The 18465-nt window shown below is 42.0% G+C and overlaps 2 protein-coding genes and 1 long non-coding RNA gene across 9 annotated transcripts in view; 1 reads left to right on the top strand and 2 right to left on the bottom strand.

The window, feature by feature from the left end:
* Positions 1-1263: 1263 nt before the first annotated feature.
* On the bottom strand, positions 1264-9996 carry fbxo45 (F-box protein 45). Its single transcript, XM_020522132.2, has 2 exons — positions 9367-9996; positions 1264-4068 (listed from the first exon to the last, which is right to left on the bottom strand). Exons 1-2 carry the CDS (start codon positions 9940-9942, stop codon positions 3883-3885), a joined length of 762 nt encoding a protein of 253 aa, XP_020377721.1. The 5' UTR covers positions 9943-9996; the 3' UTR covers positions 1264-3882.
* LOC125484665 lies at positions 9714-12779 on the top strand. Its single transcript, XR_007263479.1, has 2 exons — positions 9714-10558; positions 12400-12779. It is a non-coding gene; the product is annotated as an uncharacterized LOC125484665 (long non-coding RNA).
* Positions 12689-18465, bottom strand: part of d2hgdh (D-2-hydroxyglutarate dehydrogenase) — a 28981-nt gene continuing 23204 nt past the window's right edge. For all 7 annotated transcript variants that reach the window (XM_048604206.1, XM_048604207.1, XM_048604203.1 and 4 more), the window contains one exon: positions 12689-14901. In XM_048604206.1, coding sequence (XP_048460163.1) covers positions 14630-14901 — 272 coding nt within the window. In that variant the 3' untranslated portion in view covers positions 12689-14629. The remainder of the gene's footprint in view (positions 14902-18465) is intronic.

Below are 18465 nucleotides of genomic sequence, written 5' to 3'. Positions count from 1 at the left end.
GCTAACAACTGAGCCACCATGCCACCCCACTAGATGTATATGTGCTATTCCTATCCACTATTCCATGTGTGAGTGAGTCCCACACACAAATCTCTGGACTGAGGAATTTCTCCTTAATTTCCTATTAAATTTATGACATCCATTTTATGTTTTGGACCCTCTCAAGTGGGAATATCTTCTCTACATCTACCCCATTAGACCAGGACATCATAACTTCCAGCAACTGCAGAACCTGTGGTTGGTCCAGTTGAGGTTCTGGTCAATGGCGATCCCTTGAATGACAATGGTGGAGGATTCAGAAGTGGTGATTACATTAGACACTAAGGTGGTGGCTAGACTCCCTTATTGATCTACTCTATTAAATATTAATTTAAACAGACCATTACTGTATAAATTTGAGGGAACGCACACCACATTTCTTACTTTCTGTAACTGTGCACTGTAGTTTTAACAATTTGTGTACAAGGATCTCATTATATGTCTGCTGCTCCATGATTGTTTTGTGCTATTTGGAAAAAGTGAGAGACTTATCTTTCACGGATCTGAAGTGAGTGTTCTGATACTCATTCAGGTTGGACTTGAGCCAATTTACGCACACTCACTAAATCCTTTCACATCCCTTTAAGTCTCCTGCATTCTGCTAAAAACACTTATGCTGCCTTCCGACTCACGATCATCTGCAAACTGGATATGTTCCATCTATTTCAAATCATTGACAGAAACAGTGTAAAGTTGTAGCCTAACACAGATCCAGGAGGAATACGACTTGGCTCATGAACTTCTCTCTACCCTATAAGGTCACCCTGCAGTCAGAGGCTGCAGGGTGACCTTATAGAAGGGCATGGATAGAGTTAATAGTCAAGATCTTTTGCCCAGGGCAGGGGAGTCCATAACAAGAGGGCATAGGTTTCAGGTGAGAGAGGAAAAATTTAAAAGGGACCTAAATGGCAACTTTTTCACACAAAAGGTGGTGCGTGTACGGAATGAGCTGCCAGAGGTGGAGGAGGAGGCTGGTACAATTATATTTAAAAGGCATCTGGATGAGCAGGAAGAGTTTAGAGGGACATGGGCCAAATGTTGGCAAATGGGACTAGATTAACTTAGGATATTTAGTCGGCATGGACGAGTTGAACAGAAGGGTCTGTTTCTGTGCTGTACAACTCCATGACTTGACAGAGTCTACGACTCTATTTAAATACTGAGCTAGGCTTTCTTATAATCCCATCACTTCAAGAGAAACAAATTCCAGCTGCAAGACCATTGTCCAGACTGAAAATTACTACTCCAGATTTATTTACAGATAAAACTATGTACAAATGCAGAAATAGACAGGTCAGGTAAATTTCAGCACAAACCAAAAAAAAAAGAGACACTCTGGATTGACTGCTTAAAATCGAAGACTCCTCTAGGTGAATCTCTGGTGAAAGGATTTTTCCAGGGTTCTCATTCTCTCCCTGGTACAGAAATGGCAGCTGAAGTAACAGAAGGTCAGATGTCCCCTTAGAATCATAAGGACACTGTCTAGTTTAGTCCAACCGAAACAGATGTATGAAGATTTTATGTTCTAAATTAGCTAAAGCATAAACAAAATGGTTTTACTATTTGACAATAATAGAAATCCTGAAAAAAAAAGACTAGTTATTACACTTCCCTCAAGTTCCTTTGTAATTTATTTAACGTGCCAGTTGTAACTCTTGAGATAAAGCAGTGATGACCTGATTCTAAGATAAATCAGTTATGTTTTACACGAGGATAACTGGAAAACATACATTTAATACAGTGCAGAGTTCCAAGTCTCCTCATTGTGGTCTTAATGCCCATAAGCAAGGTGTAGTGTATTGTCAAGCAGCCTCAGCCATGCTCTGCAGTCCCATGATCAAAGTTGAAGATCACATACATTTTATCAATTCATTCTCAGGGTAAAATAACTTCTTTTCATTAACAAATGGTAGAATTCAGGTCATTTACAATTTCTCACAAATTCCATGACATATGCACAAATAAAAGGTTGTAAATAGCAAAAGACCAAGTTCAAACCATCATGTGTATAACACACACACACAAAATTAACTAAAGTTACAAAAATACACAAAAATAACGGAAGTACAATTTTATAGCAGCAATACTTTTCACCATGGCTGCCTTGTACCAGACAGAAATGTGCAGTAAAATCAACAACTTCACATTTGAGTAGTTTTTTTTTCAAATAAATACCCTCCCATTTTCTAATTGGAAATTCAGATTAAAATGCAGGCCCAGTCATCACTGTACAATAGCTGGGCCAGAAGTGAAGGCTCCAGGCCCAACCACTGGGATTGCTCTCATCTTCTGAGTAGCCCATTTCTAAAAACAGATTACTCCAACACCACTGGTACGGAACCCAGAACAACATCCTGACCCCCAGAGGCATATGGAATTTTGAGAAACCTGAGAGACAGTTACACCATATAGGCAGTACTTATTCCCATTTCCTGACCCCAGGAATATTTGGAAAGCTTTCTACAGAAACTCCTAGTGTGTAAAACGGCATCCAGTACCTTTTCCCAGATTGCCTAAAATCACCTGGCAATCCTGTTTGAAGGCCAGGGCCTTCTGAGGAAGGGTCACTCGACCCAAAATGTTAACTCTGATTTCTCTCCACAGATGCTGCCAGACCCGCTGAGCTTTTCCAGCAATTTCTGTTTTTGCTTCAAATTCACAGTGGAATTAGATTCTAGTCCATGCTGTATGATTCTATAGTCCTGTACATTTATTCCATCACTCTAGCAAGGTTCAAACAGAAATGAATAACATGAAAAACCGTTTACCTGGTGCATTCATCAGGGAACTGCTGAAAGTTATGTATACTTCAGCTTACAACATGCATTTGAATTTGTCAATTTGGTGCATTCATCGCAGAGCTCGCAAAACAAATTCATGGTTTAAAAAAGCTGAAATATTGACCACTAACACTGTACAACAGCCTTGCAAATAAACCATCCGGTTCAAAAGAACATGTCAATTTGTGCTGCCGCTTTTGATGGGTTCAGTGAGATTGAAGTGAAACTGGGTATTAAGTCAACTCTCTTGTAAACCATTTTCTAAACAGGTAAGGCTCAGATTGGACCATTAGATACAACTTTCCACTTTGCCCTGTAAAACTAACTTGAAATAGGAACAAAGAAGATAATGAAGAACTGGTGGTAAAGAGGGTAGAGGGAGTTCCCTTTACCGTTGATAACACTGCCTGAAACTGAATCAGCTAAATGTGATCAAGGTCAAGAGAATCAGGGTACTGTCAAGTGGCAAAGCGTCAACTGCTTCTTTGAAGGAATCAATTGTTAAAACATTAACATGTCAGATGCCACCAGTACTACCTGTTCCTTGGCATAGACCTGCCATGCAGCGATCCATGTGACATTAGCCACACTACTTCACTCACATCTCCACCCTCCCATTCCCAGAAGATACCTCCTTGTGAGTCCAGCCCATGTCACAGTAATAAATAATTTAAAATCCTGAGCTTTGCAGCATTTGATCACAATCAAATGTGTCTCAAGATGCAGCCAGGGTACACAATTGTAGTGAAATCTCCAACTAGCAAAATGATTTGAGTTACAGTCTGACTCTGTTCCTATCCCCCATCCATTGTTACAGTGAAATTGTACACAGCATGTTATAGTAAAACAGACAGCCAACATCACTACATACGCACAGATTATTTAGACATATATACAATGGTGATCCAACCATATGGGTTTTGCTGGCTGGCAGTCCTCACTGCACTCCCTTGGACTGCTGCGCATCACTCCTTTTGACTGCCTGGAACTGATAAGACTATCCATGGCTCTTTGAGCAGCTTGCTTTGGTTCTAAGATGTAAACTCATGCAGTTTACCCGCAATCAACCATCAAGTGGTTTGCCCAGATACACCATAGTCACTTCAGTGTTACCATAAACTGCTGACACTGCTGGATACAGACATGCTTTTGGCAAGCCTCGGAAAGCTACGCCAAGGAATTCATAGCCTCGTTCAAATGCTAAAGTCTTGTCTTCCATGTCAAGAATGACACGTATCCTTTCCCCAATCTGTAGAAAGAAGTAGGCAACAAATTTATAAAAAGAGACACAAAACTCATCAATATATCATGATGCATTTTCTACTTGAGATTTCAGCTGAGTTTCTCTGTGTATAGTCAAGAAAGCGTTTAATTCCCCAGAGTGCTACCATTTTGAGGATCACTTTTTAATATATTTGGCTTACACAGTATTTCGCATGAGCACAGGAACTGATCATTTAACGGAACAGGTCATTTATGCTTCTATCTCAGCATAAATATCTTACTTTCAGCGTAAGCTCTTTTCCATGTTGTTAATCTAGCCTCCTTTTATAAATGTCTATATTAGATGCCTTGGCCAGTACACATGGTTATGAATTCCAGATTCTCACCATCCTCTCGGTAGAGATTTCTCCTGAACTTTTTATCAGATTCATGAATAATTAGCTTATATTCGTGACTCCTAACTGTGGCCATCTGCAGTAGTGGAAACATCATCTCTGTGCATGCTCTATAAAACCATTTCATAATTAAAGAGCTCTATTAGATCATCCTTTTGCCTATGAGAAAGAAGTGCTCAAGCCTGTACAAACTGCCCTGATAGATACAACCTCAGTTCTGGCATCATCCATTTAATTTTGTTTTGCAATTTATCCATGCATTGACTTTTCCTTGGAATTATGGAGACCAGGTTTGTGAATAAAGCAAGCTCATAACATGGACACCGAACTAAAAACAAACTAGTCAGGTTACTATAACTATAAGTTTGATCATATGATCCTGTATCAGAGGAAGGTAGCTGTTTAATACCCACAAGAGGTTTCTAAATATCTTATAATGACTGAACATTGTGAAATTGGAATAGTTTTAACATTTTTTTTAAAAAGTGCTGTTAATTTTTGCATATTCATGTAGTAGTATATAGAAGCTGCTGCACTGCATAAAGATCAGGTCATTCTCTGTTGCAGTTTCCCCTATAGCTTACAGGAGCTATCTGGTACTTAGATCTTAAGTAGGAGCAGGAGTAGGTCATTCAGCCCTTCAAGCCTGGTCAGCCATTTGATGAGACCGAGGCTGCAACTCCAGTTCCTGCCTGCCCCCTTAATCTTGAGCTCCATTGTAGATCAAAACCTTGTGCAAATTAACCCTGAACATACTCAATGATGCAGTTTCCACTGCACCATGGACAAGAGAATTCCAAATACTAACAATACCAAGAATAGAATTCTTCCATCTGTCTTAAATTGGAAATCCGTTAGCTTCAAGCTGTACCTCAGTTGTAAAATCCCCTGCAAGAAGCAACCTCCCAGCATTTACTCCATCAAACCCTGTCAGAATCATATATGTTTCAGTAAAATCACCTCTCATTCTTCTGAACTCCAAGGTGCTTTCACCCAACATGTTTAGCCTCCTGCATCCCAGGAAACAGGCTAATGAATTTTGTCTGGATTGTTTTCAATGCAAGCATATCCCTCCTGCAGTAAGGAGGCTAAAATTGTGTACAGCACAAAAGGTGTAGTCACATCAATGCCCTGCACAGAAGCAGCAACATTTCCCTACTTTTATGTTCCATCCCCATCAATAAAAGCCAACATTCTATTTACCAAATCACTTGCTGTAACTGCATGCTTGATTTTTGATTCACAGAAAAGGATTTCTAGATCTCTGTAAGGTAGCATTCATAGCCTCTCTCCATTTAAACCAATATTCTGATTTTTCAAGTCTTCCTACCAAAGTGATCTCACATTCCTCATATTAAACTCTCAATTTTTGCCCCATTGTTTAACTTAGAAGTTGCTTTGCAAATTTTGTACACTCCTCGCAACTTGCTTTCCCTTCTAGATTTGTATCATCAGCAAATCTGACTGTAACACAGTCTGCCTCTTCAGGCAAGTCATTATTAATATAGGTAATGCATAGGTGACACCCTCACACTGAACCCCATGATACTTCACTAGTTCACCAGCCTGAAAATGACCAATTTATTATTGAATCTATCTCCTGATTGTTACCCAATCTCTACCTATGAAAATACATCAACCCCAGCACCAAAGATTTTATCGTGTGGCTAGCATTTACATAGCACCTCATCAAATACTTTGTGGAAAACTTCATATACATCTGGTTTCCTTTATCTGCTCTGCTTATTACATCCTCAAAAAATTGTAATAAATTTGTAAAACACTATTTTCCTTTCACAAGATCATGTAACTCTGCCGGATTGTAGTATGATTGACATTACACTAACTGGCCTGCAGTTAGTTTCATGCTTTCTGTTTCCCTCCTCTGCTGAACAGCAGCGTTATATTTGAAATTTTCCAATACACCGAGTCCTTTCAAGAACCTGGGGAATTTTGGAAAATTACAACCAATGCATTCACTATCTATGCAGCCTAAAATGCAGGCCTTTAATCCCAGTAGTTTTTTGTACTTTTTCTTTAGAGATTATGGTTGCTCAACAGCCCCTTCTTGCATCTTGATTTTCTACGGTTCATAGGATCGTTTTTGCATCTTCTACAGTAAAGATACAAAAGATTTGTTCAAAGTCTCTGCCATTTTGTTATTTAACATTATTCATTCCTCAATCTCATTCCCTAAGGGACTAATACTTAGTTACTCTCCTTTTCACATATTTGTAAAAACTTTTACTTTGTTTTTATACTTCTTACTAGCTTACCATATTTAACTTCTCCCTTTTTTTAAAAATCATCTTTGCTGTTTGTAAAGTGCTCTTTCTCTGGGCTACCACTAAGCTTTGTAGCACATGTCTTTTCTGTCAATTTGATCCAGTCCTAATAAAAACTGAAAGAACTGCAGATGCTGTAAATCAGGAACAAAAACAAACTTGCTGGAAAAGCTCAGCAGGTCTGGCAGCATCTGTGAAGAAAAAAACAGAGTTAACATTTCAGGTCCAGTGACTCTTCCTCAGAACGGAGTCAATCGACCCAAAACATTAACTCTGATTTCTCTCCACAAATGCTGCCAGACCTGCTGAGCTTTACCAGCAATTTTTATTTTTGTCTCATAAATCTGGTGACGTTTGGTATACTCCTAAGAAACAGTATTCTCCTATGAACCCACGCCAACTATTTAGTTTAAAGCTCTCTATGCAGCACCAGTCTGATTTTTCTCTTTTAAACTCAGGTAGACTCACTCATGCGAACAGGATATAATACCTTTTAAAAGAGTAAAGCAGCTAGAAATACCTTAAACTAAATAAACTGTACAGCATATTGATGAACAATATCGTTAGATATTCGTATACAAGTTGAAGAAACTCACTGCCTAAAAGTGTGGCTCAGTCAGAAACTCTCGTTAGCACTTAAGCAGTATTTAGATATTGACTTATGTCGCCATAGCCTTCAGGGCAATGAGCCAAGAACTGGAGAACGGGATTAATGTAGTTAAACCACTGATGACTGCTGCAGACACAATCAGCTGAATGGCCTCCTTCTGTGCTGGAAACATCCATGAGTTTATGAGAATTGAAGAATTTTCACCTCACTTCAGATTTCAGGTATAAGCAAAGGAAGAAAAATTGAACACTTGTGCTAAGTTAGGCTTACAAACAATTTCTATGAATGAAGATCTTTAACCCCTTATTTGTCATGACAGAATTAAAACTGCAACTGCCCATGTTAATTCTTAAAAACTTCATTTTCTTGTTCCAACTCATGTATAGACACCATATTCCTCTCACCCACCACTTGAGGTAAATACAGGGTATCAATCTTTCTCACTTAAGCAGAACACTTAAGAGCCAGATAGAGGATTTAAAATGGTAGGGAAGAGGCTCAAGTGGAGATAAATGCAGAACAGATTAGTTGGACTCAGTGGAATAGTATATGCTTGCAGTATATTCTCTGTGAACAATGACAATAAATTGAATCCCCTTTCAGTCAGGCCGGGAGATTGTGTTGCTGGAAGTAACTGGGATGAATTTTACACAGATAATTTGCATTACGTAACTCCCAATCTAGAGACACGGACAGCCTATTTATAAGCAGTCACCCACATCTCCCTGTACACAGTTAACTACATTAATGGAATGTGCAATAATATCAACATTTCAGTCACTAAGCTAGAAGTCTCTAATTCTAATAGTGGGTTTCATCTATTCAGTCAGTAACTGACCTGATGTAATTGAATCAATGTCAAATGCTGTTATGTCAATTGCAAGCTGCCTCCAGGGACGCTGGGCTGTGTGCAATTCAGATTCTGATTTTAATTCCAAGGTTTTTCTCTTTCCTCTCAAGTCATTAAAGAAAGGGTGAAAATGGTCTTAGTGTGTCAGTTCGTAGCTTGGTGGGTCTTGTAGTTTTAGTTCACAGGATGTGTCAAACAAGAATAAAATTACAGAAAACAGAATCTCCTGAACACAGCAGGAAGATTTTCTTCCCTAGAATCATGTAGTGACTGAAGGAGAGTTACATAATGCAAATTATCTGTGTGAAATCCATCCCAGGTACATTTAGCATCATAATCTTCCAGCCTGACTGACAGGGTATTCCATTCATTGTCATTGAGGCCAGGATTTATGATGTCATGATTTGCAGCTTAAAACAAAACATAATATGTCTTGATGAATTCTGAAAGCAGTGATAACCTTGCCTAACAATTCTCTTACTGATGGAGAACCTGCACTGAAATGATGCACAGGTTTGCTGGCCTACATTTTTTCGTAATGTTGGAAGCTCATGAATGACAACATGCAAAGATCCTGAGTTAGATGCTCAAAAGGTATTAGAAACACAAAGGGTGAGTAAAAATGGCAGTTAAACCTGAAAAATCGGAATGAGAATGCAAGTGCATATGACTAGAGACAGTATACACACATTGCAAATGGGGGTTGATAAATGTTCATCTTTGACATTGTAAATGCTGTATATTCCATTGAAAGAGTTTGGAAAGAACGTCACTACTTGGAAAAAAATGTGTTTTTTGTTTGTGTTCCTGAAAAATAGTGGGTTACTGTTATCAAATATGACGTGTTTCCTCTCGCTGTATCATTACACAGACATGCAGGAAGCAAGCTATGAATCCATAAAATAATACACAAAGATCTTCCGATTACCCTACTAATGTTCTCCTATCCCTCCCCCTTGTTCTCTCTCTAAACCCTTCCCCATTCACACATCTCCCTGAACGCTACACCCACCTCCTCCTGACACCCCTACTCGGTTCCTTGACCCTCTACTCTCCCTCGACTTTTTAGACACTCACCCCAATCTCCCCGATCCCTACCTCTCCTCCCCACCAGCACCCCGCCCCTTCCTACCCCTTTTCCCCCCGGTGCCCTCCCCTCCTCTCCCTCCCCCAGCAACAGTACCTGGTATTTGGGCGCGTTATTACACTGCGGGAAGCTGCCGGCCGCCTCGCCGCTGTGCAGCAGGTTGTTGTCCACCAGGTTCCAGCCCCAGCTCTGGTCGTCGCTGCCCAGCAGGGCGACGTAGCCCTGGCACTGGAGGGGGGCGCGGCGGGTGGCCACACCGATAACAGCCACGGTGCCCAGGGGTCCCTCCCACCAGATCTCCCAGGCGTGGCGGCCCTCGCTGAAGCCGATGTGGGCCCGCGCACCGTCCGTGCTCTGGGCGATGGGGTTGCGGTGCAGGGTGAAGCCGTTGCGCTTGATGTAGACGTTGCGGGAGCAGTCGGCCGAGCTCCAGGCGTGTCGCAGGGCCCGGGCCTTGGCCTTGTAGCTGCTCAGGTTACACAGGATGTCCGAGCTCAGCGCCTCCTCGCTCAGAAGCCGCTGGCACACGCTCCTCCAAACCTCGCTGTTCTCGTCCGTCTCCAGGCAGCGGTTCCAGTGGCGGCAAACCAGCGAGCAGCTCAACAGCTCGGGCAGCTCCAGGTAGGAGAAGAGCAGCTCCAACACCCGGGCCGGCAGCTTCCCTGCCGCCATCTTCCCCCGCCCCCCCGGGGCCGGCGGGGGGTGCGGGCGTGCGCGGCCCCGACAACGTCCAACGGGTCCTGCGTGCGCGCCACCCCTGGGGGCAGCAAGGCCTGCGACCGCGCGGGGCTGTGATGTCATGACGCACCACCGGGAACGTGCCCGCCCCTCACACGTCATGGCCCAACCCGTGGCCGGGCTGGCCCACGTGACCCCCGCCCTCATCGGAACAATGACGTGAGAATCACAAACCCGGAAGCGACTCCAACAAAACAAAATGCAAGTGCTGGAGAAAACTTCAGCAGGTCTGGCAACCGACAGTTAATGTTTCCAGGCAAAACAAAACCCTGCAGATGCTGGAAACCATGGTGGACAAACGGGATGCTGGAAGAACACAGCAAGCTAGGCAGCATCTGGAGGAACGGAAAAGTCAACGTTTCGGATATTACCCTTCTCCAGTCCTGAAGAAGGGTAATACCCAAAACGTTGACTTCTCCTTTCCAGTCTGGTATGAATCTTCATCAGAACTGATACAACTAGGAAAAAGTGATGTTTGTGGTGAAGACAGATTGCAGGTGTGGTGAGTGGATGGATGGCGAACAAGCCCACACAGAGAGATATGAAAGAGGTAGGCAGACTAGGGGTTATTTATAGTAAGCCAGGACAGAAGAGAAGCTGAATAAGTGACAATGAGTAGGAGAGAATGGGTAAGCTATGGTGAAAGCAACCTATGTCATGACAAGATAATGATGTGGGGATGGATAGGAAACATAGAAGGATTGAATCAAGTTCTAAAGTTATTTAAATTGTTGTTGAGTCTAGAGGTCCTCGAGTGAAAGATGAGATGTTGTTCTTCGAGCTTGCACTGAGACTCACAGGAGCAGACCTGTGGCAAAAATGTCAGCCAGGTAACATGATGGTGTGGTGAAGTGGCAGGCAACTGGAAACTTGGGAGTCATTTTTACCGACAGAGTACAAAGTGATCATGCTGTCTGCATTTCATCTCCCTGGTGTGGAGCAGATGAAAGTGTTAACAGCGAATACAGTAGACTAGATTGAATGAAGCACGGGCAAATCACCACTTCACCTGTAAGGCATATCTGGAGCCTTGGACAGTGAGGAAAGAGGCGTAGAGATAATAGGAACTGCAGATGCTGGAGAATCCAAGACAACAAGGTAGCAGAGCTGGATGAACACAGCAGGCCAAGCAGCTCCTAGGAAAGAGGAGTAAATGGGCAGGTTTTACACCTTCTGCGATTCTATAGGAAGATGTTGTGAGTGTGTTGGCACTGGAGAAGGAGTAGACTAAGGGTTCTTATGGAATGCTGACAAAGGAGGGGAGGAGAATGTGTGTCTGGTCATGGTATCCCATGAAGGTGACTGAAATTCCAGCTTACGATTTGCTTGGGGTCCCTGCACCTCTAGAACTCAACATCGAGTTCAATAACTTTATAGCCTGATTGCGTCCTTCCATGCCCCTTTTACTACATCTCCACACTCTGGTCCTGTCATTGACAATGGATTGCTTTCAGTACAGCCTACCCATTCTCTCCTACTATTATCCTTTATTCAGCTTCTCTTCTGTCCTGGCTTACCATCAATAATCCCCTTGTTTGCCTACTCCTTTCATCTCTCTATCTCTGGACTCCATCTCCACCTAGCCATTCATCTCTCGTCCAATCCCATCTTCACCAGAAATATCACATTTTGACACCAGGCAATCTCGTGTTCCACCCCTGACCGACACTGCCAATCAACTCCATCAGACCTGACCCAACATGATGTCCCCCAACCCCAAATCAACATTTCAATCAATATTGAAATATTATTACCATTGGGGAAGTGCACCAAAGATTCACTAGACTTGTTTCCGATAGTGGGACTGTCCTACGAAGACAGATGGGGCAAAGTCAGCCTGTATTGTGTAGAGTTTTGAAGAATGAGAGGTGATCTCATTGAAATCTACAAAATACCTAAAGGATAGACATGGTAGACACAAGTAACACGTTTCCCCTAGCTGGAGAGTCTAGAACCAGGGGCACAATTTAAAAATAGTGGGAATGTCACACAGGAAAGTGATAAGCACAACTTTTATTTATTGAGCGTGGTGTAGCTTTGGAATTCTCTACCCCAAAGATCTGGGCTTTGTCTTTGAGTATGTTTCAGGTAAAGATTGATAGATTTCTGATTATCAATAGTATAAAGGGTGATAGGGTTGGGTATGTGAAAAACAAAGAGTACAACCAACCATGATTGCAGTAAATGGGAAGGCAGGCTCGATGGACTGAATGGCCTACTCCTGTTCCTATTTTCACTGCAGCATTCAAAATGTCTACTGGACATTTAAACTTAAGAACATGGAACTCAGTGCTGTCAAAGGATGATCTTTCTTACTATTGCACTCATCAAGCATTCCTGGATAAGTTCGTAACTACCTCCTAATGTGGCCTTTTATCCTTGACGTTACAGATTGTGGTTCAACACAGTTCCGTCGCTGCTGATGGCCCACAGCACCTCATGAATTACTAGTTTCAAGTTTGCTGGATCTGTTTGAAATCTATCCCAGTCAGCACGGTGCTAGTATCACATAACACAATGGAGTGTTAGCCTCAGTTTGAAGATAGAACTTCATCTTTGCTCAGATTGTGCAGTGGTCACTACCAATATTCATGGACAAATGCATCTACGACAGGTAGAATTTTGAGGATGGGGTCAAATAAATTTTCCCTCTGTTTTGAAGATGAATGAAGGCGAGGTGTTGCATTGTTAATTTTGGGAAGATACTTTATTGCACAACAAGCAAAACATTCAGAACATGAAATATGATTAAAGTCAATTGATATAATCAATCTGTGTATTGTTGCAAAATTAACATCCATGCCTACAACAGACCACTTGAGGGACTTGTATTTAACCTAGAGAGGTGCATGTATTCCACAATCTGACCTGCTGACATGCAGAGGTTATTGCTCTCTCACCACTGCCTCAACCTCTTTCAAACCCAGTATACTGACCAACTGACTTACGAGCATTGATTTTAACTCCTGGAGCAAGCTGATGATAACCCTGCACATATGAGTAACAGCCCGAGCAATTTTTATCCTGCAGGGTGATTAGCCATTTCCTGTAAAAAGCAGCAGTTGATTGATAAGCAAGAATGCTGGGATCAGAAGAAGGCTACCAGTAACAAGGGCAAGGCTGAACAGGGAGCACTGCCACAATTATGGTGCTTGGGATGGAGGAGGGCAGGAGAGTCCAGGCCACCAGAGGTCCCAGGAGACGAACCAAGGGAAGAAGCCCGAACTGTTACAAAGCTGTGACCCTGGCCCTGTCAAGGAGTCAATCCTGGGGTCCAGAGATAAGCACATGGGTGGAAATGCTCACTGACTACTTGTACCTGCCAGGCCTGAGATAAGGACAGTGTAGCACAGCTCCAAAAGTTGTCCGTCCTTTTTTATGGAATGCAGCAGACTGTAAAATGGGTGCTCAACTTCAGTGACAAAAATGTCACTGTACTTTCCCCCAGCAATATTTGCCCTGTCAGGATGCTTCTCAAAACTGTGGATCTCCTCTATCTGACTTTTAGATATCCTTGATCCCTTAACGATCCACAGAGTTACACAGAACAAAGAGCAGTGATGATCACCCATAATACCAAAAACTGCTGAAAAATCAGCACAAGCCTGGAAAGACTAGAGTTACAATATTTCAGTTGGGACTCTTGTCTGAACTTCGGTTTTAGATTTCCACTATTCACTTTTTAACTCTGGTAATTCACACATAACATAGGAAGCAGAAGCCACATAAAACCAGGTTTTATTCCTGTCCAATCCTCCTTCCTCCTACCTTGCTTGATAACAATGTTCTCGAATGTTCACAATATAATTTCACAGAGGTGTGGGCAGGGAATGTCAGCACAGCCCTCAGGTACTTCCCAGGTGTCTGCAGAGGAGCTTAAAAACACAGCACTCTGCTCTGAATCTCACTTAGACTCCTGGGATGAAGTTGTCCAGTCCTCTGACTATGAAAATTCTGTGTGATCCTTGTGCAGACTCAATCAGGTTGTAGCAGACATGGGCCCACTGGCAAAAGGTGGTGGTGGTGCCTGGTCACCTTCAGGAGGCTGCTGTATTTAAAAGGGGTGGGCTTGGTAGCTAATTGTTGGCCTTGCCTCACTCTGCAGCACTCTTACATTGGATCACAAGGTGATGGGTTCAAGTCTCAGTTGAGCGACCTGGTGCCAGTGCAGTGTTGAGGGAGTGCACTGTTACTGAAGTCCCATCTATTCTCTGGAGTGAACGTAAATTCTGAAGAACAGCAAGACAGCTTTCCCTTGGTCAATATTCAATCCGTGAATCAAAATCTGAAATAGTTTATCTGGTCATGATCACACTGATATTTGTGGGAACTTGATGGACAGAAACTGGTTGCCATGTTTCTGTATGACAACAGTTCGGAAGAAATTCATTGACTAAGAAGTGTTTCAGTTCATCCAGAAGGTGCTAGATAGATCCATATTCTAATTTTTTTCTAACAGAAGTGCAACTTGGATCTGGCATGATCAAATGCTTGATAATGGCTTTAATGTAAGATATTTTTCTTCTTCAGCTACAATAGTCTCCATGAGGATGAGCACGGGTTAGCAAAAGTAAAAATTGAAAACTTGCAGCCAGGTCTCCCAATAAAACCTCTGCTCTCGTCAGTGAGTTGACCGAGTGAAGGATGGCAAGGTTTTATAGGGATTTAAAATTCCCTTTGGATCCAGAATCGCTTTCATCTGCTGCATCAAGTCCACTGCTTCCTTGGGCTTACTGAAATAGATGCAGTTCTTCTTCTTGAAGCCAAGTCCGTGCTCAGCACTGATACTTCCATAATGCTGCGCAATCCATTCATACAGATAGGGCTCAATGGAGTCCAGCAGCTGCTGGTCAAATGCAGGGGACACTACGTTCAAATGTAAGTTTCCATCGCCTAGGGGAAATAAAAAAAAACCTTTAAATACTGATAGCACTGCCTTTCACCTTTACGTACTGACAGCACATTCCTCATCTTTAATTAGTAACAATGTTAATTATAAAAACTGAAAGAACTGTGGATGCTGTAAATCAGAAACAAAAGCAGAAGTTGCTGAAAAAGGTCAGCAGGTCTGGCAGCATCTGTGAAGAGAAATCACAGTTAATGTTTCGGGTCCGGTGACCCTTCCTCAGAACTGGGTCCTCGGGTCACCGGACCTGAAACGTTAACTCAGATTTCTCTTCACAGGTGCTGCCAGACCTACGATGTCATGTATGTATCGCTTACTTGTTTAATTACATATTCAGGTGACGGGCGTTGATGAGGTTCTTGTCTATGCTCTGGCGGCACAGTGGCAGTATCCCTACCTCTAGACCAGGATGACTGGATTTAAGTCCCATCTACTCCAGAGGTGTGTCATATGTCTTTGAACAGGTTGAGTCAAAATACTTATAAGGAACAAATCAGGGAGTCATTTGGCATAATGTTAGGTTCCTATTTCTGGGCAAGAAGGTCTGCATTAAAGTCCCATCACAGGCTGTGATGGCCAGTGAGGTATCATACCATGTTAAATAGGTTGGTACAAGAAACACACCAGGAGAAGACTAGTAGGTCTTGGAGCACAGTGGTAGTATCACTACCTCTAAGCCAGAAGGCCTAGGTTCAAATCTCATCTGCTTCAGAGGTGTGCAATACATAACTGAACAGGCTGATTAAAAATAATTACAAGGAATAAATTGGTGGAGGTGTTGTTAGCTAGAAGTATACAATATGTAATATTGGCTCTATAAATAAACAGTTGAAAGTGTTCATTTATAGCTCTAATTCTATCCTTCATGCAGTTTGCATTTGCTGCCAAATGCATTGTGAAACATGATATAATTGAGATATCATGGCCTAAGAAAGGATAAAGGAGGTAGTAGGTAAGATCACCAGAACAAGGATACTGAGGGACAAGAAGATAGAAGTTGTGGAGGTTCTGTCCATAATGATCCAATCCTCTCAGATACAGAGTGTGTGTAAGAAGATTAGAAATTCGCAAGTATTACATCCTTGTTTAAAAAAGACGTAAGGATTCACTTGGCAATTACAAACCAGTTTATTTAACTCATTTTTGGGGAAACGTTTAGAAGCGATAGACTAAGACAATTTAAGGTCACTTGGACAAGTGTGGATTAATTAAGAAAAGCCAAATCATGTTTAATCAATTTGACTGAGTTTTGAGATGAGATATTTGGTTGATGTGGTGTATCTGGATTTCCAAAAGATGTTTGAATAAGTTAGCAGGAAAATTGAATCATATGTGATAATAGGACAGTGGCAGTGTGGGCGTATTGTTGGCTGACCAAAAGAAACAGAGTGGTTAACAGTTGTTTCTCAGTCTGGAGGACAATATACAATGGGTTTTCACCCAATGGTTTCAATTAAGATCACTGATTTTTCGATCTATATAGATGATAGACTTGAGAATGCAGGCACAGTATCAGAATTTACAGATGACACAAAATTTGGAAACATTGTGAACTGTGAGAAGGATAGCGATATGCTACAATAGGACATAAACAGGGATAGTATATTGGGTAAACCCCAATCAGATGAAATGTAACAAAGGGAAGTACAAGGTGATGGACTCTGGTAGGAAGGACAATAAAAGAGGCAATATAAACTGAAAGACACAATTCTAGAGGGATATAGAGGCAAAGGGACCTGAGGTACTTGTGGACAAATCGGTGAGGGTGACAGCATGTGTAAGAAATTGGTTAAAAAGACATACAGGATCCTGGACAAAAACAATGAACAATTTATAAAACACCAGTCTGAACTCAGCTGGCATATGATATCCAACCCTAGGCACCAAATATTAGGAAGGATGTGAAGGCTTTAGAGGTGTTGCAGAAAATTAATTATGAAAATATTTCCAGGGTTGGGGGACTTCAGTCACATAAATAGTTTGGAGAAGAGAAAGTTGAGTAGTTGTTCAAAACATTATTCTGAATATAGTGCCAAGCAGGCAGCAAATTTTAACAAAAAGCGTGGAGTGGCTTCATTCTGAACAGTGAAGAGAGAAGGGGCAGCAAGTTTAAAAAGTGTGCAGAAAGCAGGGATTGGCTTCATTCTGAACACAGTTCCAAGACAGGACACAGCAAGTTTAAAAAGAGCTTGGAGAGTGTGTAGTGGCTCCATTCTGAATATAGTGTGACAGAGAACGAATGTGAAAAAATAGTGAAAAAGGACTGTGTAAGAGTAAAGGAAGCTCATAAGGGGTTGGAAAAAGTTAAAGAGGGGGAGGGCTTAGGGGAGGTTGTTAAAGTTTCCAGAACAAGTAACAGAACAGAGTGTGTGGAAAGTGTCAGGAATCTAATTTCAGGCACAGCTGACAAAGGGACAACTATGGGAAGGGGGCCAGTCAACGCAGGACTGAGGGTGTTGTACTGAAACAAGCACAATATATGTAACAAGGTAAATGAACTTGTAGTGCAGAATGAAATTGGCGGGTACGATGTTGTGGGTATCACAGAGACGTGGCTGCAAGGAGATTAGGGCTGGGATCTAAATATCCAAGGATACACATCCTAGCGAAAGGATAGGCAGGTGGACAGAGTAGGCGATGTTGCCGTGTTAGTAAGAAATGAAATTAAACCAACAGCAAGAAGTGACATAGGGTCAGAAGGCGTAGAATCTGTGCAGGTGGAACCGAGGAACTGCAAAGACCCTGATGGGAGTTGTCTACAGGCCTCCTAGCAGTAGCAAGATATACACAGAAAATAAATCAGGGGATGGAGAAAGCATGTAAGGAAGAAACTATTACAATAATCATGGGGGACTTCAATATGGAGGTGGACTGAGAAAATCGGGTTGGTAACAGATCTCAAGAAAAATAATTCATAGAATGTCTACATGATACTTTTTTGGAGCATCTCATGGTAGAGCCCATTGGGGGAGCAAACGGTTCTAGATTTGGTGATGTGTACTGAGGCAGAATTGATCAGGGAGCTTAAGGTGAAGGAACACCGAGGGGGCGGTGACAATAGTATGATAGAATTCACCCTGCAGTTTGAGAGGGAGAAGCTGGAATTGGATGTAATGGTATTACAACTGAGTGAAGATAACTACAAAGACATGATGGAAGAAATGGCCATAGTTGATTGGAAAAGGAACCTAGGAGGAAGAGCAATGGCGAGAGTTTCTAGGGGTAATTCAGGAGGCACAGCAGAAATTAATCCGAAAGAAGAAGAAACATACTATGGGGAGGATGAGGCAACCATGACTAAATTGGGAATTGAGACTCGGTATAAAAGCAAAACAAAAAGCATATAATATGGTGAAGAACAGTGGGAAGCCAGAAGATTGGGAATTATTTAAAACCAACAGTGAATAACTTAAAAAAGCAATTACAGCACACAAGATGAAATATGTGCGTAAGCTGGGAAGTAATAAGAAGATAGCATGAATTTTTTTTTTAGATATCTAAAAAGCTAAGGAAAGGCAAAAGTGGACTTTGGACTGCTGGAAAATGAAACT

The sequence above is a fragment of the Rhincodon typus genome, chromosome 13, assembly GCF_021869965.1.
Source record: "Rhincodon typus isolate 14 chromosome 13, sRhiTyp1.1, whole genome shotgun sequence".
In the NCBI taxonomy this organism is placed as follows: Eukaryota; Metazoa; Chordata; class Chondrichthyes; order Orectolobiformes; family Rhincodontidae; genus Rhincodon; species Rhincodon typus.
The sequence above is the reverse complement of the archived record's forward strand: the minus strand, read 5'-3'. Positions and strand labels throughout refer to the sequence as shown.

Bases quoted from the DNA above. Each gene is read 5' to 3' on its own strand.
- fbxo45 (XM_020522132.2), bottom strand. From the start codon at position 9,942: ATGGCGGCAGGGAAGCTGCCGGCCCGGGTGTTGGAGCTGCTCTTCTCC. The intron at 4,069-9,366 runs GTACTGTTGCTG...TTCTTTCTACAG, and splicing joins ATAACGCGCCCAAATACCAG to ATTGGGGAAAGGATACGTGT.